A 23675-nucleotide genomic window follows, 5' to 3' on the forward strand; every position below is an offset into this window, starting at 1 on the left:
AGTGCCCCATAGCGACCCACAAGTTCCCCATGAGTGCCCTGTAGAGCCCCATAAGTGATCCATAGTGCCCCATAAGTGACTCATAGTGCCCCATAAGTACCTCATACCGTCTCCCCAGTGCCCCATAGTGCCCCATAGGTGACTCATGGAGCCCCATAAGTGTCTGCTCGTGACCCATAAGTGCCCCATAGCGCCCCATAAGGGCCTCTTAGTGACCCCCAAGTGCCCCATAGCGACCCACAGGTTTCAAATAAGTGCCCCATATGTGGCCCATAGTGCCCCATAAGTGACCTCTAGTGCCCCATAAGTGACTCATAGAGACTGGGTCCCTCCCGAACTCCTGGGTCCCTCGCCCCATAGCGTCTCCTCAGTGCCCCATAGTGCCCCATAAGTGACTGTTAGCGACCCATAAGTGACCCACATTGCCCCATTAGTCACCCATAGACACCCCATAAGTGCCCCATAGCGTCTCCTCAGTGCCCCATAAGTCACTCTTAGCGACCCATAAGTGCCTGTTAGTGACCCCCAAGTGCCCCATAGCGACCCACGAGTTCCCCAATAGTGCCCCATAGAGCCCCATAAGTGCCCCATAGAGCCCCATAAGTGACCTCTAGTGCCCCATAGTGCCCCACAAATGACTCATGGAGCTCCAGAAGTGCCCCTTAGCGACCCATAAGTTCCCCATACGTCCCCCTTAGAGCCCTATAAGTGACCCATAGAGACCCATAAGTGCCCCATAGCGTCTCCTCAGTGCCCCATAGAGCCCCACAAGTGACTCATGGAGCCCCATAAGTCCCTGTTAGCGACCCCCAAGTGCCTCATTGGGACCCACATGTTCTCCATTAGTGACCCATAAGTGCCTCATACAGCCCCATAAGTGACCTATAGGTGACTCATAGTGCCCCATAAGTGACCCATAGAGACCCATAAGTGCCTGTGAGTGACCCCCAGGTGCCCCATAGTGAGCCTCAAGTTCCCCATAAGTGCCCCATAGAGCCCCATAAGTGCCCCATAGAGCCCCATAAGTGACCCATACAGACCCATAAGTGGCCCATAAATGCCTCTAAGTGACCCCCAAGTGCCCCTTAGCGACCCACAAGTTCCCCATAAGTGCCCCATAGAGCCCCGTAAGTGAACTATAGTGCCCCATAAGTGACTCATGGAGACTGGGTCCCTTGGGGCACTCCTGGGTCCCTTGGGGCACTCCTGGGTCCCTCCTGAACTCCTGGGTCCCTCCTGAACTCCTGGGTCCCTTGGGTCACTCCTGGGTCCCTTGGGGCACTCCTGGGTCCCTCCCGAACTCCTGGGTCCCTCCTGAAATCCAGGGTCCCTCCCAGAGTCCTGGGTCCCATGGGGCACTCCTGGGTCCCTCCCGAACTCCTGGGTCCCTCTTGATCTCCTGGGTCCCTTGGGGCACTCCTGGGTCCCTCCTGAACTCCTGGGTACATTGGGGCACTCCTGGGTCCCTCCGAGAGTCCTGGGATCCCTTGGGGCACTCCTGGGTCCCTCCCAAACTCCTGGGTCCCTTCCTGAACTCCTGGTTCAATTGGGGCACTCCTGGGTCCCTCCCGTAATCCTCGGTGCCTCCCGAACTCCTGGGTCCCTTGGGGCATTCCTGGGTCCCTCTCGACGCTTGGGTCCCTTGGGGCACTCCTGGGTCCCTCCTGAACTCCTGGAACCCTTGGGGCACTCCTGGGTCCCTCCCCAACTCCTGTGTCCGGGGGGAGGGATTATAGGAAGGGACCCAGGAGTTCGGGAGGGACCCAGGAGTGCCCCAAGGGAGCCAGGATTTCGGGAGGGGACCCAGGAATGCCCCAGGGACCCAGGAGTGCCCCAAGGGACCCAGGAGTTCAGGAGGGACCCAGGAATGCCCCTCACACCAATGTTATGTTCCCAGAGTTCGCTTTATTGTCAGAACATGGAGGTGTCAGGGATGGACCTGGTTGGGTTGGAGGTGGATACCCAAGGCGACATGAGGGCATCCTGCGGTCCTTGTAAGCGTGATTGGTTCGCTCTACTGTCCATCAGAGTCTCTGCCCCGCCTCTACGAGGACTCTGGGTGCTGATTGGCTGAGAGCAAGGTGCATCTTTAAAACCCCCGCCCTCCCCAGGGTGACTCGGCCACTGGTTGGTGCAGCGCCTGCCCGCCTTTTTGCTTTCACGGTAACATTCGCCCTCTCGGCCTTGTTGGTGTAGCGCTTGGAAGCAGCCGATTGGATGGCTATGCTGTCAGTCAATGCCCTGCAGACGCCTATTGGCTTACTGAGGCGCGGCGTCCAGCTGAACTCCGCCCCCACGCCGCTCGCGTGCGGCTGCCTCCTCCCCGCTCGCCTCTCCTTTCTGTCCCGCCCTCCCTCCCGCTCGCGCCTCCCATTGCCTCCTCGCCCTGTCAATCTCTCCTCGGTCCCACCCCCCTCGCCTCACGGCGGGCGCCCATTGGTCGCTGCGCGCTGCGGGGGGCGGGCTCCTGCGCGCGCAGCCGGTGGGGGGCTCCGAGCCGCGCGGTGAGGGGGCTGAGGGGGTTCGGCGGCCGCCATGTCGGGCCGGGACTCGTTGGAGCTGCTGGAGCGGTGCGGCGCCTGCCGGGAGCGGCTGCGGGCCGAGCGGGAGCCGCGCCTGCTGCCCTGCCTGCACTCGCTGTGCCGGGGCTGCCTGCGGGCCGCGCCGGGGCCTGGCGCCGAGCCCGCCCCGGATGGGCCAGGTGAGGGGAGCGGGCGGCTCGGAGGGGACGGGGGGGGGAGACGTGAAGGGGGGGGGGGAGGGGCGGGGCCGTGCGAGGGATGGGGGGGGTGAAGGGGGATGGGGGGGTGTAGGGGGGCCTGGGGGTATAGCGGGGTCTGGGGGGTTTAGGGGCTATAGGGGTTGTAGGGGCTGTGGGGGGGGTGTAGGGGGCTGGGGGGAACCAATAGAGCGGACCCAGGCGTCCGGGAGGGACCCAGGAGTTCGGGAGGGACCCAGGAGTTACAGGGGACTGGGGGGGTGTATGGGGCTGGGGGGGTGTAGGGGCTATAGGGGTTGTAGGGGGCTGGGGGGGGGGTGAAGGGGATGGGGGGGCTGGTGCATCTGAGGGAGTTCTGGGGGCTGGGGGGGGGGCGTAGGGGGCTGGGGGGAACCAATAGAGCGGACCCAGGCGTCCGGGAGGGACCCAGGAGTTCGGGAGGGACCCAGGAGTGCCCCAAGGGAGCCAGGAGATACAGGGGGTGGGGGGGTGTAGGGGGATATAGGAGATGTAGGGGGGTGCAGGGGGCTGGGGGGGGTGCAGGGGGATGTATGGGGCTGGGGGGGTGTAGGGGCTATAGGGGTTACGGGGGCTGGGGGGGGGGTGAAGGGGGATGGGGGGGCTGGTGCATCTGAGGGAGTTCGGGGGGCTGGGGGGGGTGCGTAGGGGGCTGGGGGGAACCAATAGAGCGGACCCAGGCGTCCGGGGGGGGACCCAGGAGTGCCCCAGGGACCCAGGAGTTCGGGAGGGACCCAGGAGTGCCCCAAGGGACCCAGGAGTTACAGGGGGCTGGGGGGTGTAGGGGGGTCTGGGGGTTTAGGGGCTATAGGGGTTGCGGGGGCTGGGGGGGTTTAGGGGCTATAGGGGTTGCTGGGGGGGGTGCAGGGGGATGTATGGGGCTGGGGGGGGGTACAGGGGGGTGTAGGGGGCTGTGATGGGATACAGGGGGATGTATGGGGCTGGGGGGGGTGTGTAGGGAGCTATAGGGGCTGTGGGGAGATGTAGGGGGGACTGTGGGGGGTGCAGGGTGCTGGGGGGGTGCAGGGTGCTGGGGGAGGGGTCCAAGCGGCCCTGAGGGTGCTGCAGCCCCCCCGGGCATCCCCTGGGGCTCCCCGTGTGGGTGACCATGTGTGGGGCTCCATCTGCTTGTGGGGTGGCCCGTAGGGTCTCCCCAACCCCCCTGGGCAACCCACCCGGCCCCTGGCTCCTCCTCCACCCGGGGGGGGGACACATTCTGGCTCCTTGGTGCCATTTTGGCACCTTTGCACCCAAAACTGTGGGGAGAACAAAAGCCTCCGAGGAGGAGGAGGAGGAGGAAGGTGAATCAGGGCTGTGACGAGCAGGCGCTGGTGGCCTTGGAGCCTGTGAGGGGACACTTGGTGACAACCATCCCTCCCCTCCCACAGTTGTCACCTGCCCCATCTGCAAACACCAGTGCGGCCTCAAGGACGTGGTGGAGAACTATTTCCTCAAGGACAGCGGGACCAAGCCGGCCGCCGCCAGCCAGGAAGCCACTCAGGTACCGCCTCGTTAGCCCTTAACGAGCCGTTAATTAGAGCGCAGCGAGCTCTGCCCTGTTCACAGTATCACAGAATGGTTGGGATTGGAAGGGACCTCAAAAGATCATCTAGTCCAGCCCCCCCATGGAGCAGGAACACCCAGCTGTGTATATATATATAAGGTCTCCCATCCAAGCACTGAGCAGGCCCGACCCTGCTTAGCTTCGCACATCAGGCGTTCTCAGGGTGCTATGGCTGAATATATTATATATCTTTTATATATATATATGTTCCAATAGTATCTGAACTAAACCCTTTTCTCAAAGGCAGAGTAGAGGGGCAGGAGAACCTCTTTGACCACCCTCCTTCTAATCCCCCACAGGTCCCATTGGCTTCCCGTGGTCTCCCATCCAAGCACTGACCGGGCCCGACCCTGCTTAGCTTCCCAGACCAGGCGTTCTCAGGGTGCTATGGCTGTATATTATACATATATATATGTTCCCCAAGTATATCCTGACAGTATCCGAACTCAACCCTTTATTCAAGGGCAGAGCAGAGGGGCAGGAGAACCTCTCTGACCCACTGACCACCCCCTGTAACCCACCCCAGGTCCCATTGGTCTTTATGGTCTCCCATCCAAGCACTGAACGGGCCCGACCCTGCTTAGCTTCCCACATCAGACAAGATGGGGCATTCTCAGGGTGCTATGGCTGTGTATATTTTATATATATGTATATATATTTCTCAAGTGTATCATTATAGTATTTGAACTCAACCCTTTATTGAAGGGCAGAGCAGAGGGGCAGGAGAACCTCTCTGACCCACTGACCACCCCCTGTAACCCACCCCAGGTCCCATTGGCCTTCCTGTGGTCTCCCATCCAAGCACTGAACGGGCCCGACCCTGCTTAGCTTCCCAGATGAGGCGTTCTCAGGGTGCTATGGCTGTATATTATACATATATATATATGTTCCCCAAGTATATCCTGACAGTATCTGAACTAAACCCTTTATTCAAGGGCAGAGCAGAGGGGCAGGAGAACCTCTCTGACCCACTGACCACCCCCTGTAACCCACCCCAGGTACCATTGGTCTTTATAGTCTCCCATCCAAGCACTGACCGGACCCGACCCTGCTTAGCTTCCCAGATCAGGCATTCTCAGGGTGTTATGGCTGTATGTATTATAAAGATGTCAATATATACATATGTGAGGGGCAGGAGAACCTCTCTGACCTACTGACCACCCCCTTCTAACCCCCCCCAGGTCCCATTGGCTTCCTGGCCACAAGGGCCCAGTGCTGGCTCAGTCCACAGCACCCGCTGTTCCCAGCTGGTCTCCCATCCAAGCACTGAGCGGGCCCGACCCTGCTTAGCTTCCCAGATCAGACAAGATGGGGCATTCTCAGGGTGCTATGGCTGTATATATTTTATATATATGTATATATATTTCTCAAGTGTATTCTTATAGTATCTGAACTCAACCCTTTATTCAAGGGCAGAGCAGAGGGGCAGGAGAACCTCTCTGGACCCAGCTGGTCTCCCATCCAAGCACTGAATGGGCCCGACCCTGCTTAGCTTCCCAGATCAAACGAGATGGGGTGTTCTCAGGGTGCTATGGCTGTATATATTACATTATGTATATACATATGTTCCCCAAGTATATCCTGATAGTATCTGAACTAAACCTTTTATTCAAGAGCAGAGGGGCAGGAGAACCTCTCTGACCCACTGACCACCCCCTTCTAACCCACCCCAGGTACCATTGGCCTTCCTGTGGTCTCCCATCCAAGCACTGAGCGGGCCCGACCCTGCTTAGCTTCCCAGATCAGATGAGATCATATATATATATATATATGGTCCCCAAGTGTATCTTGATAGTATCTGAACTAAACCCTTTATTCAAGAGCAGAGGGGCAGGAGAACCTCTCTGACCTACTGACCACCCCCTTCTAACCCACCCCAGGTACCATTGGCTTCCTGGCCACAAGGGCCCAGTGCTGGCTCACGGTCACCCTGCTGTCCCCAGGACCCCCAGGTCCCTTTTCACTGCTCCAACAGCTCATTCCCAACTTACACTGGAACCTGGGGTTGTTCCTACCCAGATCAAGACTCTACACTTGCCCTTGTTCTATTTCATTACATTTCTCCCCGCCCAACTCTCAGCCTGTCCAGGTCTCTGATGGCAGCACAGCTCCCAGTGTCACCACTGCTCCCAGCTTGGTGTCACCAGCAAACTTGCTGATAGTCACTCTATTCCCTCGTCTAAATCGTTAATGAATATATTGAATAATATTGGTCCCAGTACTGCCCCCTGAGGCACCGCACTAGATCCAGGCCCCAATAGGACTCTGCCCATTGACCACCACTATCCTCACCCCCCCAGTGCTGCACCAGCTGCGAGGACAACGCTCCGGCCACCAGCTACTGCGTGGAGTGCTCGGAGCCGCTCTGCGACGCCTGCGTGGAGGCGCATCAGCGCGTCAAGTACACCAAGGACCACACCGTGCGCGCCATAGGTCTGTCCCCGCCCCGGTGACATCGCCGTGACGTCGCGGTTAGGGGTAGGGATAGGCTTAGGTTTAGGTTTTGGGTTATACTAGTTAGGATTTAGGGTTAGGACTTGGTTTAGTTTAGTGTTTGGTTTAAGGCTGGTGTTAGTATGATGGGTCAGGGTTAGTTTTAGGGTTAGGCTGGGGTTATGGGTCAGGGTTAGAGGTCGCATTAGGGTAAGATTTTAGTGGTTCAGGTTAGGGTTAGTTTTAGGGTTAGGCTACGGTTATGGGTTAGGGTTAGAGGTTGCATTAGGGTAAGATTTCAGTGGTTTGAGTTAGGGTAAGGGCAGAGTTAGGGTTAGTTTTAGTGTAAGTGGTTAAGGTTAGGGGTAGGGATAGGCTTAGGTTTAGGTTTTGGGTTATACTAGGGTTAGTTTTGGGTTGAGGGGGGTTGGTTTAGGTTAGATTTTGTGCAAGAGGTAGGGTTAGGGTGGTGTTTGGGTGAATGGTATGGTTAGGTGAATGATAGGTGTAGGGTAAGGTTTAGGTTTAGGGGTTAGGATTATGGTTAGGGTAAGGGATGGACAAGTTACGGCTTAGGGTTTTGTTATTTGGATGGTCAGGTTTAAGTTTAGATTAATATTGAAGGGTTAGGCTTAGGACACTGGGTTAGGGTTAGAGGTAGTGTTAGTGTTATTTTTGGGATAGGGGCTTAGAGTTATAGTTAGTCTTAGAATGATGGGTTAGGATTTAGCATTAGATTAGAGCTAGGTTTAGGTTAGGCTTTAGGGTTAGGCTTAGAGGTTGAGTTAATGGTTAGGGTTAGATATTGGGGTTGGGTTAGTGTTAGTTTTAGTCTAAGTGCTTACGGTTGGCGGCCGGGTTCATAGGCTGGGGCTATGACTGGGGCTGGGATTAGATTAGGGTTATGTTTAGGTTTAAGGTTTGGGTTAGAGGTGAATTTAGGGGTTAGGTGTAGATTTCAGGTTAGAATTAGCATTAGGTTAGGTTAGGTTAGTTACGGTTTACCATTACGGTTAGGTTAGTGATAGAGTTAGTGTTAGGTTAGGCTTAGAGTTTAGTATTGGGGTTAGAGTTTAGGGTTACTGTTAGAGTTAGAGTCAGGGTTAGGGCTCAGTTTTAGATTTATGGTTAGAATTAGTGGTAGGGGTTAGGATTAAGGTTAGGGTTGGAATAGTGTTAGGTTTGGGGGTTAGGCTGTAGTGTTAGGGTCAGTTGAAGTGCTTAGGATTATGGGTTAGGGAAAGGGATAGAGTTAGGGTTAAGTTTAGATTTAGATTTAGGTTTATGATTAAAGTTAGAGGTAGGCTTAGGGTTTGAGTTTAGGCTTAGACTCAGCCTTTGATTTAGCATTAGGGCGAGGGTATGGGTTAAGCTGACGTTATGCTTAGGCTTAGGTCCCGCAGGTAGCGGCAAGGTCAAGGAGGGTCCCGCGGTGACGTCGCAGTGACGTCGCGGTGGGGGTCAATGGGAGTCAATGGGGGTCAACGGGAGTCAATGGGAGTCAATGGGGGTCAATGGGAGTCAATGGGGGTCAATGAGAATCAATGGGGGTCAATGAGAATCAATGGGAGTCAATGGGGATCAATGGGGGTCAATGGGGATCAATGAGAATCAATGGGGGTCAATGGGAGTCAAAGGGGATCAATGGGGGTCAATGGGGATCAATGAGAATCAATGGGGGTCAATGGGAGTCAAAGGGGATCAATGAGAATCAATGGGGGTCAATGGGGGTCAATGGGAGTCAATGGGAGTCAATGAGAATCAATGGGGATCAATGAGAATCACTGGGGGTCAATGGGAGTCAATGAGAATCAATGGGAGTCAATGGGGATCAATGAGAATCAATGGGGGTCAATGGGAGTCAAAGGGGATCAATGAGAATCAATGGGGGTCAATGGGGATCAATGAGAATCAATGGGGGTCAATGGGAGTCAAAGGGGATCAATGAGAATCAATGGGGGTCAATGGGGGTCAATGGGAGTCAATGGGGATCAATGAGAATCAATGGGGGTCAATGGGAGTCAAAGGGGATCAATGAGAATCAATGGGGGTCAATGGGAGTCAATGGGGATCAATGAGAATCAATGGGGGTCAATGGGAGTCAAAGGGGATCAATGAGAATCAATGGGGGTCAATGGGAGTCAATGGGGATCAATGAGAATCAATGGGAGTCAATGGGAGTCAATGGGGGTCAATGGGGATCAATGAGAATCAATGGGGGTCAATGGGAGTCGCGGTGACATCACGATGACGTCGCCCCGCGTTTCCCGCAGGCTCCGGCAAGGCCAAGGAGGGCGAGCGCGCCGCGCGCTGCGCCGCGCACCCCGGCGAGATGCTCGTCTTCTTCTGCGACACCTGTGACACGCTCACCTGCCACGACTGCCAGCTCAGCGCCCACAAGGACCACCCGTGAGCGCCGCCTCGTTAACCGGGGATAATTAGTCCTCGTTAGGCCTTAAAAGTGGTGATTTGGGGCAAGGTGGATAACGGGGGAGATCTATTTATTGGCTGAAAAGTGTGTGCCCCCCAGTCAGTGCCTGAAATGTGTGTGCCCCCCAATCAGCACCTGAACCGTGGCCTAATTAATATCTGAGAACGTAGGCAACTAATTAGACTAACTATTAAAAAAGAACCGTAATTAGTCTGTAGGGTTATTCCCATCCATTACTTATCGATATTACTGATATTGATATTGATATATATACTTATTTGATATAAACCAAAACTTAGTCCTTATTATTTAGTTAATTACTTAAGGGATTGTGTGATTGGAGCGCTAATTTGGGGTTGGTTTTAAGCAAATGTGGTGCTTGGTTAATTAGTTACTTCGCTAATTAATGAGCAAAGCGGTTGGTTCGAGGGGCTTGAATCCATTTTAGGTTTGAGGGAAATTGGGAGTTCAGAGCTGGTTAAATCTCCTGATTGAATCGATACCTAATTGGATTAATTACCTGGTGGTAACTATAATTAACTAATAAATAATAATAATAACAATAACAATAATAATAATAATAATAATAATAATAATAATAATAATAATAATAATAATATATTATTATTATTATTATTATTGTTATTATTATTATTATTATTATTAATGGTAATCTGAGCAGGTATCTGGTTAAATTAAAACCCGCTTGATGAGTTTGATTAAAAGATGCACAGGAAATTAATATTAATATTAACATTAACATTAACATTAACTTTAATATTAATATTAATATTAATATTAATATTAATATTAATATTAATGTTGATTAGTACTTAATGGTAATCTGAGCAGGTATCTGGTTAAATTAAAACCCGCTTGATGAGTTTGATTAAAAGATGCACAGGAAATTAATATTAATTAATAATTAATTAATAATTAATGGTAATCTGAGCAGGTATCTGGTTAAATTAAAACCCGCTTGATGAGTTCGATTAAAAGATGCACAGGATCCAATTCAATCACAGCAAGCGACTAATTAAGCTTTTGGGTGATGAGTTTGTTAGCTCGCCTGGCTTAATTAACGTGGTTATTAATGGTTAACGAGCGGGTTGGTTTCATTGTCCGGGGGAGGGGAGGTATCCACGGGGGGGTTTTGGGTGCGTGGGGCTGCACCCATGGGTGCATTTTCGGGGTTCACAGCCCCCCCTGACCCCGTTTCCCCGCAGGTACCAGTTCGTGGAGGACGCGGTGAAGGGGCAGCGCCAGGCGCTGGCCACGCTGGTGAAGAACCTGGGCGACAAGCACGCCAACCTGCAGCGCTCCACCAAGGAAGTGCGCAGCTGGTACGGGCGCCATGTTGGCACTGAGCTGAGCCTGCGGCCGCCATGTTGGCACTGAGCTGAGCCTGCGGCCGCCATGTTGGCACTGAGCTGAGCCTGCGGCCGCCATGTTGGCACTGAGCTGAGCCTGGGGCCGCCATGTTGGCACTGAGCTGAGCCTGGGGCCGCCATGTTGAGCCCTGAGCTGAGCCTGGGGCCGCCATGTTGGCACTGAGCTGAGCCTGGGGCCGCCATGCTGGCACTGAGCTGAGCCTGGGGCCGCCATGTTGGCACTGAGCTGAGCCTGGGGCCGCCATGTTGAGCCCTGAGCTGAGCCTGGGGCCGCCATGTTGGCACTGAGCTGAGCCTGGGGCCGCCATGTTGGCACTGAGCTGAGCCTGGGGCCGCCATGTTGAGCCCTGAGGTGATCTCAGCCCCTCCACTTTGCGCCCTGAGGTGATTTTGGCACCATTTTGAGCCCTGAGGTGATGTTGGCTCCACCATTTTGAACCCTGAGACGATCTGGCTCTGCCATTTTGCGCCCTGAGGTGATTCTGGCGCCATTTTGAGCCCCGAGACAATCTTGGCCCCACCATTTTGCACCCTGAGCTGATTCTGGCGCCACCATTTTGCGCCATGAGGTGATTCTGGCGCCATTTTGAGCCCTGAGGTGATTCTGGCACCATTTTGAGCCCTGAGACGATCTTGGCTCTGCCATTTTGACCCTGAGGTGATTTTGATGCCCCTGGGGCCGCCATGTTGGGCCCTGAGGGGATCTCAGCCCCTCCATTTTGACCCTGAGGTGATTTTGGCACCATTTTGAGCCCTGAGACGATCTTGGCTCCACTATTTTGAGCCCTGAGGTGATTCCAGCACCATGTTGAGCCCTGAGGTGACTCTGGTGCTGCCGTGTTGCGCCCTGAGAGGATCTCAGCCCTTCCATTTTGAGCCCTCAGGTGATTTTGGCGCCATTTTGTCCCTGAGGCGACTCCGGCGCCATTTTGTCCCTGAGGCGACTCCGGCGCCATTTTGACCCTGAGGTGATTCTGGCGCCATTTTGACCCTGAGGTGATTCTGGCGCCATTTTGTCCCTGAGGTGATTCTGGCACCATTTAGATCCCTGAGATGATCTTGGCCCTGAGGTGATTTTGATGCCCCTGGAGCCGCCATGTTGGGCCCTGAGGTGATTCTGATGCTGTCATGTTGGGCCCTGAGGTGATTCTGGTGCCGCCATGTTGGGCCCTGAGGGGATCTCAGCCCCTCCATTTTGACCCTGAGGTGATTCAGGCGCCATTTTGAGCCCTGAGGTGATTCAGGCGCCATTTTGAGCCCTGAGGTGATTCTGGCGCCATTTTGTCCCTGAGGTGATTCAGGCGCCATTTTGAGCCCTGAGGTGATTCAGGCGCCATTTTGAGCCCTGAGGTGATTCTGGCGCCATTTTGTCCCTGAGGTGATTCAGGCGCCATTTTGAGCCCTGAGGTGATTCAGGCGCCATTTTGTCCCTGAGGTGATTCTGGCGCCATTTTGTTCCTGAGGTGATTCTGGCGCCGTTTTGTCCCTGAGGTGATTCTGGCGCCGTTTTGTCCCTGAGGGGATTCCGGCGCCATTTTGTCCCTGAGGTGATTCTGGCGCCGCCATTTTGTCCCTGAGGGGATTCTGGCTCCATTTTGACCCTGAGGCGACTCTGGCGCCTCATTCCCCTGTCCCCGCAGCATGCGCCAGATGACGGACGGGCAGAAGCAGCTGCAGGTGGATGTCAAGCTGGCCATTCTCCAGATCATGAAGGAGCTCAACAAGCGGGGCCGGGTGCTGGTGAGCGACGCCCAGGTGAGCCAGACCCGGGGGGTCACACACACACATGGCGCCATCCCCGTCCCCTCGCCCCGCGGTGACGCCGTGTCCCCCCCAGCGCGCCATGGAGGGGCAGCAGCAGAAGCTGGAGCAGCAGCACCGCGCCATGACCAAGCTGCAGCGGCAGCAGGAGCACGTCCTGCGCTTCGCCTCCTGGGCGCTGGAGAGCGACAACAGCACCGCGCTGCTGCTGTCCAAGAGGCTGGTGAGCACCCACCCCCAAACCCTCCCCATGGGTGGGGGGGACACCCCCCGGGGGGGCTCTTGGGGATTGGGGATCTTGAGGTGATTCTGGTGCTTCCGTGTTGCGCCCTGAGGGGATCTCAGCCCCTCCATGTTGAGCCCTGAGGGGATTTTGGCGCCATTTTGAGCCCTCAGGTGATTTTGGCGCCATTTTGAGCCATCAGATGATTTTGGCGCCATTTTGAGCCATCAGATGATTTTGGCGCCATTTTGAGTCATCAGGTGATTTTGGCGCCATTTTGAGCCCTCAGGTGATTTTGGCGCCATTTTGAGCCCTCAGGTGATTTTGGCGCCATTTTGAGCCCTCAGGTGATTTTGGCGCCATTTTGAGCCCTCAGGTGATTTTGGCGCCATTTTGAGCCCTCAGGTGATTCTGGCGCCATTTTGAGCTGTCAGATGATTTTGGCACCATTTCGAGCCCTGAGGTGATTCTGGCGCCATTTTGAGCCATCAGATGATTTTGGCGCCATTTTGAGCCATCAGATGATTTTGGCGCCATTTTGAGCCATCAGATGATTTTGGCGCCATTTTGAGTCATCAGGTGATTTTGGCGCCATTTTGAGCCCTCAGGTGATTTTGGCGCCATTTTGAGCCCTCAGGTGATTTTGGCGCCATTTTGAGCCCTCAGGTGATTTTGGCGCCATTTTGAGCCCTCAGGTGATTCTGGCGCCATTTTGAGCTGTCAGATGATTTTGGCACCATTTCGAGCCCTGAGGTGATTCTGGCGCCATTTTGAGCCATCAGATGATTTTGGCGCCATTTTGAGCCCTCAGGTGATTCTGGCGCCATTTTCATCCTGAGGTGATTCTGGCGCCATTTTGTCCCTGAGGTGATTCTGGTGCTGCCATGTTGGGCCCTGAGGGGATCTCAGCCCCTCCATTTTAACCCTGAGGTGATTTTGGCACCATTTTGAGCCATCAGATGATTTTGGCGCCATTTTGAGCCATCAGATGATTTTGGCGCCATGTTGAGCTCTGAGGTGATTTTGGCGCCATTTTGATCTCTGAGGTGATTCTGGTGCCATTTAGATCCCTGAGGTGATCTTGGTGCCGACATTTTGAGCTCTGAGGTGCTTTTGGTGCCCTCAGTGCCACCATTTTGAGCCCTGAGGTGCTTCTGGCACCATCGTTTTGTCCCTGAGGTGATTCAGGCGCCGCCATTTTGAGGCAGTTTGGGAGTCACTCTCTTTATTGATAATTCCCACATTAGTCACTTTTTGTACCTTTTCTTCCATTGTATCATGAAATCGGGGCTGATTTGGGTGCCATTTTGTCCCTGAGGTGATTCTGGCGCCATTTTGTCCCTGAGGTGATTCTGGAGCCATTTTGTCCCTGAGGTGATTCTGGTGCCATTTTGTCCCTGAGGTGATTCTGGCGCCATTTTGACCCTGAGGTGATTCTGGCGCCATTTTGTCCCTGAGGTGATTTTGGCGCCATTTTGACCCTGAGGTGATTTTGGCGCCATTTTGACCCTGAGGTGATTTTGGCGCCATTTTGAGCCCTCAGATGATTTTGGCGCCATTTTGAGCCCTCAGGTGATTTTGGCGCCATTTTGAGCCCTGAGGTGATTCTGGTGCTGCCATGTTGACCCTGAGGGGATCTCAGCCCCTTCATTTTGACCCTGAGGTGATTTTGGCGCCATTTTGACCCTGAGGTGATTTTGGCGCCATTTTGAGCTGTCAGATGATTTTGGCGCCATTTTGAGCCCTGAGGTGATTCTGGCGCCATTTTGACCCTGAGGCGATTCTGGCGCCATTTTGACCCTGAGGTGATTCTGGCACCATTTTGTCCCTGAGGTGATTCTGGTGCCATTTTGTCCCTGAGGTGATTCTGGCGCCATTTAGATCCCTGAGGTGATCTTGGTGCTGCCATTTTGAGCTCTGAGGTGCTTTTGGTGCCCTCAGTGCCACCATTTTGACCCTGAGGTGGTTCTGGCGCCATTTTGAGCCCTGAGGTGGTTCTGGCGCCATTTTGAGCCCTGAGGTGATTCAGGCGCCATTTAGATCCCTGAGGTGATTCTGGTGCCATTTAGATCCCTGAGGTGATTCTGGTCCCATTTAGATCCCTGAGGTGATCTTGGTGCCGCCATTTTGAGCTCTGAGGTGCTTTTGGTGCCCTCCGTGCCACCATTTTGTCCCTGAGGTGGTTCTGGCGCCATTTTGTCCCTGAGGTGATTTTGGCGCCATTTTGAGGCAGTTTGGGGGTCGCTCTCTTTATCGATAATTCCCACATTAGTCACTTTTTGTACCTTTTCTTCCATTGTATCATGAAATAGGGGCTGATTTTGGCGCCATTTTGTCCCTGAGGTGATTTTGGCGCCGCCATTTTGAGGCAGTTTGGGGGTCACTCTCTTTATCGATAATTCCCACATTAGTCACTTTTTGTACCTTTTCTTCCATTATATCATGAAATAGGGGCTCATTTTGGAGCCATTTTAAGCCCTGAGATGATTCTGGCGCCATTTTGTCCCTCAGGTGATTCTGACGCCATTTTGAGCCCTGAGGTGATTCTGGCGCCATTTTGTGCCCTGAGGTGATTCTGGCACCATTTTGAGCCATCAGATGATTTTGGCGCCATTTTGAGCCATCAGATGATTTTGGCGCCATTTTGAGCCATCAGATGATTTTGGCGCCATTTTGAGCCCTCAGGTGATTCTGGCGCCATTTTCATCCTGAGGTGATTCTGGCGCCATTTTGTCCCTGAGGTGATTCTGGTGCTGCCATGTTGGGCCCTGAGGGGATCTCAGCCCCTCCATTTTGACCCTGAGGTGATCTCGGTGTTGCCATTTTGAGCCCTGAGGTGATTCTGGCGCCATTTTGAGCCATCAGATGATTTTGGCGCCATTTTGAGCCCTCAGGTGATTCTGGCGCCATTTTCATCCTGAGGTGATTTTGGCGCCATTTTGTCCCTGAGGTGATTCTGGCGCCATTTTGAGCCATCAGATGATTTTGGCGCCATTTTGAGCCCTGAGGTGATTCTGGCGCCATTTTGTCCCTGAGGTGATTTTGGCGCCATTTTGTCCCTGAGGTGATTCTGGTGCCATTTTGATCTCTGAGGTGATTCTGGCGCCATTTAGATCCCTGAGGTGATCTTGGTGCTGCCATTTTGAGCTCTGAGGTGCTTTTGGTGCCCTCAGTGCCACCATTTTGACCCTGAGGTGATTCTGGCGCCATTTTGACCCTGAGGTGATTCTGGCGCCATTTTGACCCTGAGGGGATTCTGTTGCCATTTTGTCCTTGAGGCGATTTTGGCCCCATTTTGACCCTGAGGTGATTCTGGCGCCATTTTGAGCCCTGAGCTGCGGGCCCAGAGCTGCCCCAGTTTGTCCCCCAGCCCCGCTGCTCTTTGTCTCTTGCTGGATTCTCTTTCTCCTCCAGGCAGCTCTTTCACTGCTCTTATCTTGTTGATTTGTGTTCTCTGCTGCCCGTTCTCCCTTTATCTCTGGTTCATGGTCTTCAGGGCTCTGTCACCCAGCAACCAGGATCACCCTGGAATTCCTCTGGGCTCTCCCCCTCAACCAGGTTATTCAAACAAAGAACACAGCAGAAATAATAGAGCACAGTTAAACAGGAGCTTTGATTAGTGTTCTCGCAATTAAACAGGAGCTTTGATTAGTGTTCTGCAATGAACGGGGCGGGGGGGGTGGTTTCTCTTCGCCTGAGCTGTTTGTGTTTGAATTGTTCCCAATATTGCTGTGCAAAACTTGGGGGGGAAGGCGTTAGTTTCCTAATTTCCTGGGTCCCTGTGGTGTCACAAGTGTCCCCAGGTGCTGTAACATGTCCCTTTGGGGTCCCTGTGGTGTCACAAATATCCCCAGGGTGCTGCCCTGTGTCCCTTTGGGGTCCCTGTGGTGTCACAAGTGTCCCCAGGGTGCTGTAACGTGTCCCTTTGGGGTCCCTGAGGTGTCACAGGTGTCCCCAGGGTGCTGCCCTGTGTCCCCTTGTGGTCCCTGACGTGTCCCAAGTGTCCCCAGGAGCACTGTCCTATGTCCCTTGTGGTCCCTGTGGTGTCCCCAGGTGCTGTCACATGTCCCTTTGGGGTCCCTGTGGTGTCACAAGTGTCCCCAGGGTGCTGCCCTGTGTCCCTTGGGCTCCCTGTGGTGTCCCCAAGGTGCTGTAACATGTCCCTTTGGTGTCCCTGTGGTGTCACAAGTGTCCCCAGGGTGCTGCAATGTGTCCTTTGGGGTCACAGATGTCCTCAAGGTGCTGCCCTGTGTCCCTTGGGGTCCCTGTGGTGTCACAAGTGTCCCCAGGGTGCCGTAGCGTGTCCCTTTGGGCTCCCCGCAATCCAATGGGTGTCTCAGGGACGCTGCCCTGTGTCCCCTCGCCCTCCCCGCCTTGTCACAACCCCCGCTGGGATGTCCCCGTGTTGTGACGTCCCCCCCGCCCCCCCAGATCTCCGTCCAGCTCCAACACGCCCTCAAGATGATCGTGGAGCCCGTGGAGCCGCAGGGCGACGTCAAGTTCAAGTGGGACCTCAACGCCTGGACCAAGAGCGCCGAGAGCTTCGGTGAGAGCCCGGGGAGGGGACACCCTGGGGGCACCCTGGGGACACCCCGGGGACACCCCGGGGACACCTTGGGGACACCCTGGGGGGCACCCTGGGGGCACCCTGGGGACACTTTGGGGACACCCTGGGGACTCCCTGGGGACACCCTGGGGACACCCTGGGGACTCCCTGGGGACTCCCTGGGGACACCCTGGGGACACTCTGGGACACCTTGGGGACACTCTGGGGCACCCTGGGGACACTCCGGGTTCACTCCGGGTTCACTCTGGGGACGCCTTGGGGACACCCTGGGGACGCCTTGGGGACACCTTGGGGACACCTTGGGGGCACCTTGGGACACCCCGGGGACACCTTGGGGACACCCTGGGGGCTCCCTGGGGACATTTGGGGGCACCGTGGGGGCTCCCTGGGGACACCTTGGGGCACCCTGGGGACACCCTGGGGACACCCGGGGGCACCCTGGGGGCACCCTGGGGGCACCTTGGGGGCACCTTGGGGACCCCCTGGGGACCCCCTGGGGACCCCCTGGGCCACCTTGGGGGCACTCTGGGACACCCTGGAGACACCTTGGGGACACTCTGGGACACTTTGGGGACACTTTGGGGACACTTTGGGGACACTTTGGGGACTCTTTGGGGACTCTTTGGGGACACCTTGGGGACACCCTGGGGACACCTTGGGGACACCCTGGGGACACCCTGGGGACTCCCTGGGGACTCCCTGGGGGCACTTTGGGGACACCCCGGGGACACCCTGGGGACACCCTGGGGACACCCCGGGGGCACCCTGGGGACACCTTGGGGACACCCTGGGGACACCCTGGGGACACCTTGGGGACACCCCGGGGACACCCTGGGGACACCTTGGGGACACCTTGGGGACACCCCGGGGGCACCCTGGGGACACCCTGGGGACACCTTGGGGACACCCCGGGGGCACCCTAGGGACACCTTGGGGACACCCTGGGGACACCAGCGCCCCCCAACCCCCCTCCCTTGCAGGCACCATCGTCTCGGAGCGGAGCCTCCCCCCGCCAGCCCTGAGCCCCCAGCCGCCGGCCACCAGCCCCAACGGGGACACCACACAGGTACCCCCGGGCGGGGGGGCGTTTTGGGGGGGTCCTGCACCCCTGGGTGCCCCCTCGGTGACGTGTCCCCCCCCAAATCTCTCTTTCCAGAGCCCCCCACAAGCCACGGTGGTGAGCAAAGGCCAATACACCCCCGGCCCCCTCCTGCAGCCCCCCCCGGGCCTCCGAATCGCGGCTGAGAAGGAGCAGGGGACCCCCAGCGCCCCCCAGAATGGGGTGGGGGGGGGGGAGGGAGCGGACTGTCCCGAGTTGTCCCCCCCGCACCTGGACCCACAGCCGGCCGAGGGCCCCGGGGACGCGGCCACCGAGCTGGGTGAGCGGGGGGTGACACTGGGTGGGGGACGAGGCGGGGAGGAGGGTGACACGGGGGGGGACAAGGCGGGGAGGACGGTCCCTGATGTGGGTTTTTGTCACCAGCAAACGGCTCCCCCGACGCCGCTGTCACAGGAGTGAAGAGGTGAGTGTGACCCAACACTGACACTTGTCACCTCTGTCCAGCCCCCCGTTCCGCCCCTTGTCACCCCCACCTCAGGGTCACTTGTCTGGGGTGTCCCTGTCACTCTGTTCCTGGGGTCCCCTGTTCTTGTCCCCCTGTGACAGGGGGTGACCAGGCCCTCCCTGTCCCTTGTCACCCTGTCCCTTGTCCCCCTGTCCTTGGGGTCCCCTGTTCTTGTCCCCCTGTGACAGGGGGTGACCAGGACCCTGTCCCTTGTCACCCTGTCCCTTGTCACCCTGTCCTTGGGGTCCCTGTTCTTGTCCCTCTGTGCCAGGGGGTGACCAGGACCCTGTCCCTTGTCACCGTGTCCCCACTGTCACCCTGTCCCTTGTCACCCTGTCCCTTGTCACCCTGTCCCTTGTCCCCCTGTCCTTGGGGTCCCTGTTCTTGTCCCTCTGTGACAGGGGGTGACCAGGACCCTGTCCCTTGTCACCCTGTCCCTTGTCACCCTGTTTCTGGGGTCCCCCACTTTGTCTCCCTGTGACAGGGGGTGACCAGGCCCTCCCTGTCCCTTGTCACCGTGTCCCCACTGTCACTCTGTCCCTTGTCACTCTGTCCTTGGGGTGACCAGTCCCCGCCATCCCTTGCCCCCCCATCCCTTGTCCCCCTATTCCTGCTGTCCCCCCCTTGTCCCCCTGCACTGGGGGATATTTGGTCCCATCCCCGTTCCCCCCCCGACCCAGAAGCCACGAAGTGCTCCCCCCACCCCTCCCCCCGAGCTTCCAGCGGCGTGTCCCCCCACCCCCGTCCCCATTGTCCCTATTGTCCCCAGGAGCCACCCCCCCGGGGCGCCGGGCGGTCCCGTCCTGCGCAAGGTGCCGCGGGTCAGCCTGGAGCGGCTGGAGCTGGACCTGGCGGGGGCGGCGCAGCCCCCGGCCTTTCGCGTCTTCCCGGGGACCTCGGCCAAGGATTTCAGCCTCATCGTCATCGAGCGGGGGGCGCAGCCGCGGCCCCCCAACCCCGTCGCCATCAAGGTGCGCTGGGCCACCTTCCCCAGTCCCTCTGTCCCCCTCCCTCCCCGTCCCTCTGTCCCCCCTCCCTCCCCGTCCCTCTGTCCCTCTCCCTCCCCGTCCCTCTGTCCCCCTCCCTCCCCGTCCCTCTGTCCCCCTCCCTCCCCGTCCCTCTGTCCCTCTCCCTCCCCGTCCCTCTGTCCCTCTCCCTCCCCGTCCCTCTGTCCCCCTCCCTCCCCGTCCCTCTGTCCCTCTCCCTCCCCGTCCCTCTGTCCCCCTCCCTCCCCGTCCCTCTGTCCCTCTCCCTCCCCGTCCCTCTGTCCCCCTCCCTCCCCGTCCCTCTGTCCCTCTCCCTCCCCGTCCCTCTGTCCCCCTCCCTCCCCGTCCCTCTGTCCCCCTCCCTCCCCGTCCCTCTGTCCCCCCACATTCCCCGTCCCTCTGTCCCCCTCCCTCCCTGTCCCTCTGTCCCCCTCCCTCCCCGTCCCTCTGTCCCCCTCCCTCCCTGTCCCTCTGTCCCCCCACGTTCCCCGGTCCGTCTGTCCCCCCTCACCCCTCTCCCCCCTTCCAGGAGGAGCAGCGAGAGGCCCCTCCCGAGGACACCAAACCTCCGGGGCTCCTTTCTGACCCCCCCGGGGTACCGGGACCCCCTGGATCCTCGGCAGGCTTGGGATCTGCCCCCCCGGGATCCACCCCCGGCCCCGAGATCTCCTCGTGCCGCGTGTGCCGCCAGGCGGGGGCCATGGTGATGTGCGGCCGCTGCGAGCACTGCTACCACCTCGACTGCCACCTCCCCCCGCTCCAGGAGGTCCCCAGGTACCGCTGGGATCTGCTGGGATCCACCCGCCGCCCCTCCCCGGGATCCGCCCGGCTCCCCGTCCCTCTGGGGGCTTCATCCAGCTCCATGGGGTCCCCCGGCTTCCTGCCCCTTTGCATTGTGGCCCTGGGGAGGATCTCGGGGATCTGCTGGCTCCCCAGATCATCCGGGATCGCCTGGAGCCAGCAGAGTGGGGGGATCTGCTCCTCCCTGGTGGGATCTGCTGCTTCCCCTGTGGGATCTGCTCCTTCCCCCCTGGGATCCACTCCTTCCCCGTGGGATCTGCTCCTTCCCCCCGGGATCCGCTCCTTCCCCGTGGGATCTGCTCCTTCCCCCCTGGGATCCACTCCTTCCCCGTGGGATCTGCTCCTTCCCCCCTGGGATCTGCTCCTCCCTCCTGGGATCTGCTCCTCCCCCCGTGGGATCTGCTCCTCCCCCCTGGGATCTGCTCGTCCCCCGTGGGATCTGCTCCTTCCCTGTGGGATCTGCTCCTCCCCCGTGGGATCTGCTGCTTCCTTGTCCTGGGACACAGGGGGAATTGCTGCCACCACTCCAGATTCCTCACTGGGGATCCCCCAGTGCCATTAGATCCCTAGAGTGATCCCTGGGATCTCTCTGCCCCTCCCCCCCTCTCCTGATCCAGTTCTTCCCCAGCCCAGGGAACCCGAGCTGTCTGAGCCCCGTGGGGCTCTGATGCCCCGTCCTGGACCCTACTGGATCCCTTGTAGGTCCTCGGTCCCCCTGGAGACCTCCAGAGCAGCCCAGATCCCTCAGGGATCTAGTGCCCCGCTCCACGGGCAGACCCGCATGCTGATCCTAGATTGGCTGGAGCCTCTTTGATTCCTGGGGAGCTGTTTCCCCCTCCATGTGGCCCCCACCCCTTGATCCTTGGTTGTCGGGACCCCCACTGCTGATCCCAAATTCTGTGGGATCCACTGGCCCCTGACACCCCCCACCCACCCGATCCTTGGGGAGCTCTGGATCCCAATCCTGGGGGCCTCTGGATCCCAATCCTGGGGGCCTCTGGATCCCAGTCCTCGGGGGACTCTGGATCCCAGTCCTCGGGGGACTCTGGATCCCAGTCCTCGGGGGACTCTGGATCCCAGTCCTGGGGGCTCTGGATCCCAGTCCTGGGGGCTCTGGATCCCAAACCTGGGGGGCTCTGGATCCCAATCCTCGGGGCTCTGGATCCCAAACCTGGGGGGCTCTGGATCCCAAACCTGGGGGGCTCTGGATCCCAATCCCGGGGGGTTCTGGATCCCAATCCCGGGGGGCTCAGGGTCCCAGTCCTGGGGGGCTCTGTGTCCCAATCGCGGAGACTCTGCCCACACCACATGGCTGAGCTGGGGAGGGAGCCACCAGATCCCTCAACCCGATCCCTCCACCTGCTCCCGCAGCCCCGAGTGGAGGTGCCTGCTGTGCCAGGACCTGCCGGCCCCCGGCGAGCTCACGGCCACCTGCGCGGAGGGGCCACCTGACAAACTCTGTCCCCTGGACCAACAGGTACGGGCGTGGGGGCGGGGGGGAGGTGATCGGGGATCTACTGGCGCGCGGGTAGATCCCCGGACCAATCCCGGCAGAAATGCGAGTACGTGCTGCTGGAGCTGCTGTGCCACGAGCCCTGCCGGCCCCTCCACCGCCTGTCCAGCTCGCTGGTGAGTGCCAGGGATCCGCCGCGGTGGGATCCGCTGGGGTGGGATCTGCTGCCAGGCAGGATCCACTAGGGTGGGATCTGCTGCAGGGTGGGATCCGCCGCGGGGTGGGATCCGCTGGGGTGGGATCTGCTGCAGGGTGGGATCTGCCACGGGCTGGGATCTGCCGGGGGGTGGGATCCGCTGCAGGATGGGATCCGCCGCCAGGTGGGATCTGCTGGGGTGGGATCCACCGTGGGGTGGGATCCACCGTGGGGTGGGATCTGCTGGGGTGGGATCCGCCGCTGGGGGGTGGGATCCGCCACGGGGTGGGATCCGCCACGGGGTGGGATCCGCCGCCGGGTGGGATCCGCTGCGAGGTGGGATCTGCTGGGCTGGGATCCTCTGCTGGGTGGGATCTGCCGTGGGGTGGGATCTGCCGCTGGGTGGGATCTGCCGCTGGGTGGGATCCGCCGCAGAGTGGGATCCGCTGGGGTGGGATCCGCTGGGGTGGGATCTGTCATGGGGTGGGATCCGCCGCGGTGGGATGCACTGTGGGGTGGGATCCGCTGGGGTGGGATCCGCCGCGGGGATCCCGACCCTCCCCGCGCTCCCCAGGACGGGCACGACGCCATCGACCTGACGCTGATCCGCGCCAAGCTGCAGGAGAAGCTCAGCCCCCACTACCGCTGCCCCGAGGAGTTCGCCCGCGACCTCTGGAGGATGATCCGCCAGTTCAACCGCCTCACCGAGGTACCCCCGCGATCCGCTGAATGGGGGATCCGCCGGGGGATCCACCCCACAACTCACCCTGTTTCCCCCCCAGGACAAGGCGGACGTGCAGTCCATCCTGGGCCTGCAGCGCTTCTTCGAGGGCCGGCTCAGCGCCGCCTTCGGCGACCGCAAGTTCTCCTCCGCGCTCTGCCTCGAGCCCGCCATCCCCCTGGACGAGGCCGACGGCTCCTCCGCGCCCCCCCTGGGCCCCTGATGGCCCCGCGCGGGGTTGGGGACGTGGGGGGGTGGCCCTTCCCCGTGTCCCCCCAGGGGGGTGTCCCTGTCTGCGTCTGTTGGAAAATAAAACTGGTGATCGGGCTCTTGCGCCTTGTCCGCTCGGGGCTGGATGTGACCCCCGGGGTCCCCTTGTCCCTCCCGGTGTCGCCGTGTGTCCCCCCCTCCCCCAGGGACGGAGCGGCTGGAGAGGCTGAAGCTGAACTGGTGCTGCCAGTAAAGATGGCGGCGCCCATGAGAAACATGGCGGCGCCCACTGTGGGGAAGACAAGGGCGCCATTTCTGGCACTGTACGGCGGGGCTCAAGCTCCTCCCCCTGCGCGGGATTGGCTGGTGGGCGGAGGGAGGAATACGGAAAGAGCCGACGCCTTCCGGAAAGAGCCGAAGCCGTCCGGAAAGAGCCGAAGCTTCTCCGGAAAGAGCCGAAGCCGCTCGGGGAAGGGCTCGGCATGACTCGGCTCTTTCCGGAGCGCACCGACCCCGCCCCCTTTCCGGGAGAACCCGAAGCGGCTCCGGAAAGAACCGAACGCGCTTACGGAAAGAGCCGAGGCTTCTCCGGAAAGAGCCGAAGCTCTCCGAAGAGCAGCCGAAGGCGGCCGGCCC

General features: G+C 58.5%; 1 protein-coding gene and 1 long non-coding RNA gene across 3 annotated transcripts; both read left to right on the plus strand.

Moving 5' to 3' along the window:
* Positions 1–2482: 2482 nt before the first annotated feature.
* Positions 2483–23157, plus strand: TRIM28 (tripartite motif containing 28). Its single transcript, XM_082077329.1, has 17 exons — positions 2483–2701; positions 4126–4238; positions 6602–6734; positions 9008–9143; positions 10392–10508; positions 12197–12311; positions 12394–12540; positions 16972–17086; positions 18088–18173; positions 18264–18486; positions 18591–18630; positions 19442–19643; positions 20188–20432; positions 21831–21936; positions 22014–22088; positions 22683–22817; positions 22891–23157. The coding sequence occupies exons 1-17, from the start codon at positions 2536–2538 to the stop codon at positions 23050–23052; spliced, it is 2316 nt and encodes a 771-aa protein (XP_081933455.1). The 5' UTR covers positions 2483–2535; the 3' UTR covers positions 23053–23157.
* On the plus strand, positions 14063–15559 carry LOC309452678. 2 transcript variants are annotated; one of them, XR_014186608.1, is made up of 3 exons: positions 14063–14150; positions 14570–14679; positions 15520–15559. It is a non-coding gene; the product is annotated as an uncharacterized lncRNA (long non-coding RNA). The 2 variants fall into 2 exon arrangements; XR_014186609.1 differs by lacking the exon at positions 15520–15559 and adding an exon at positions 15081–15133.
* Positions 23158–23675: the final 518 nt, after the last annotated feature.

Source organism: Streptopelia decaocto, assembly GCF_964273445.1.
Source record: "Streptopelia decaocto genome assembly, contig: HAP1_SCAFFOLD_198, whole genome shotgun sequence".
Lineage (NCBI taxonomy): Eukaryota > Metazoa > Chordata > Aves > Columbiformes > Columbidae > Streptopelia > Streptopelia decaocto.

Coding starts and splice junctions, on each gene's coding strand:
- TRIM28 (XM_082077329.1), top strand. CDS start 2,536: ATGTCGGGCCGGGACTCGTTGGAGCTGCTGGAGCGGTGCGGCGCCTGC. Junction 4,239..6,601: donor CCAGCCAGGAAGCCACTCAG/GTACCGCCTCGT, acceptor TCACCCCCCCAG/TGCTGCACCAGCTGCGAGGA. Junction 22,089..22,682: donor ACCGCCTGTCCAGCTCGCTG/GTGAGTGCCAGG, acceptor CGCGCTCCCCAG/GACGGGCACGACGCCATCGA.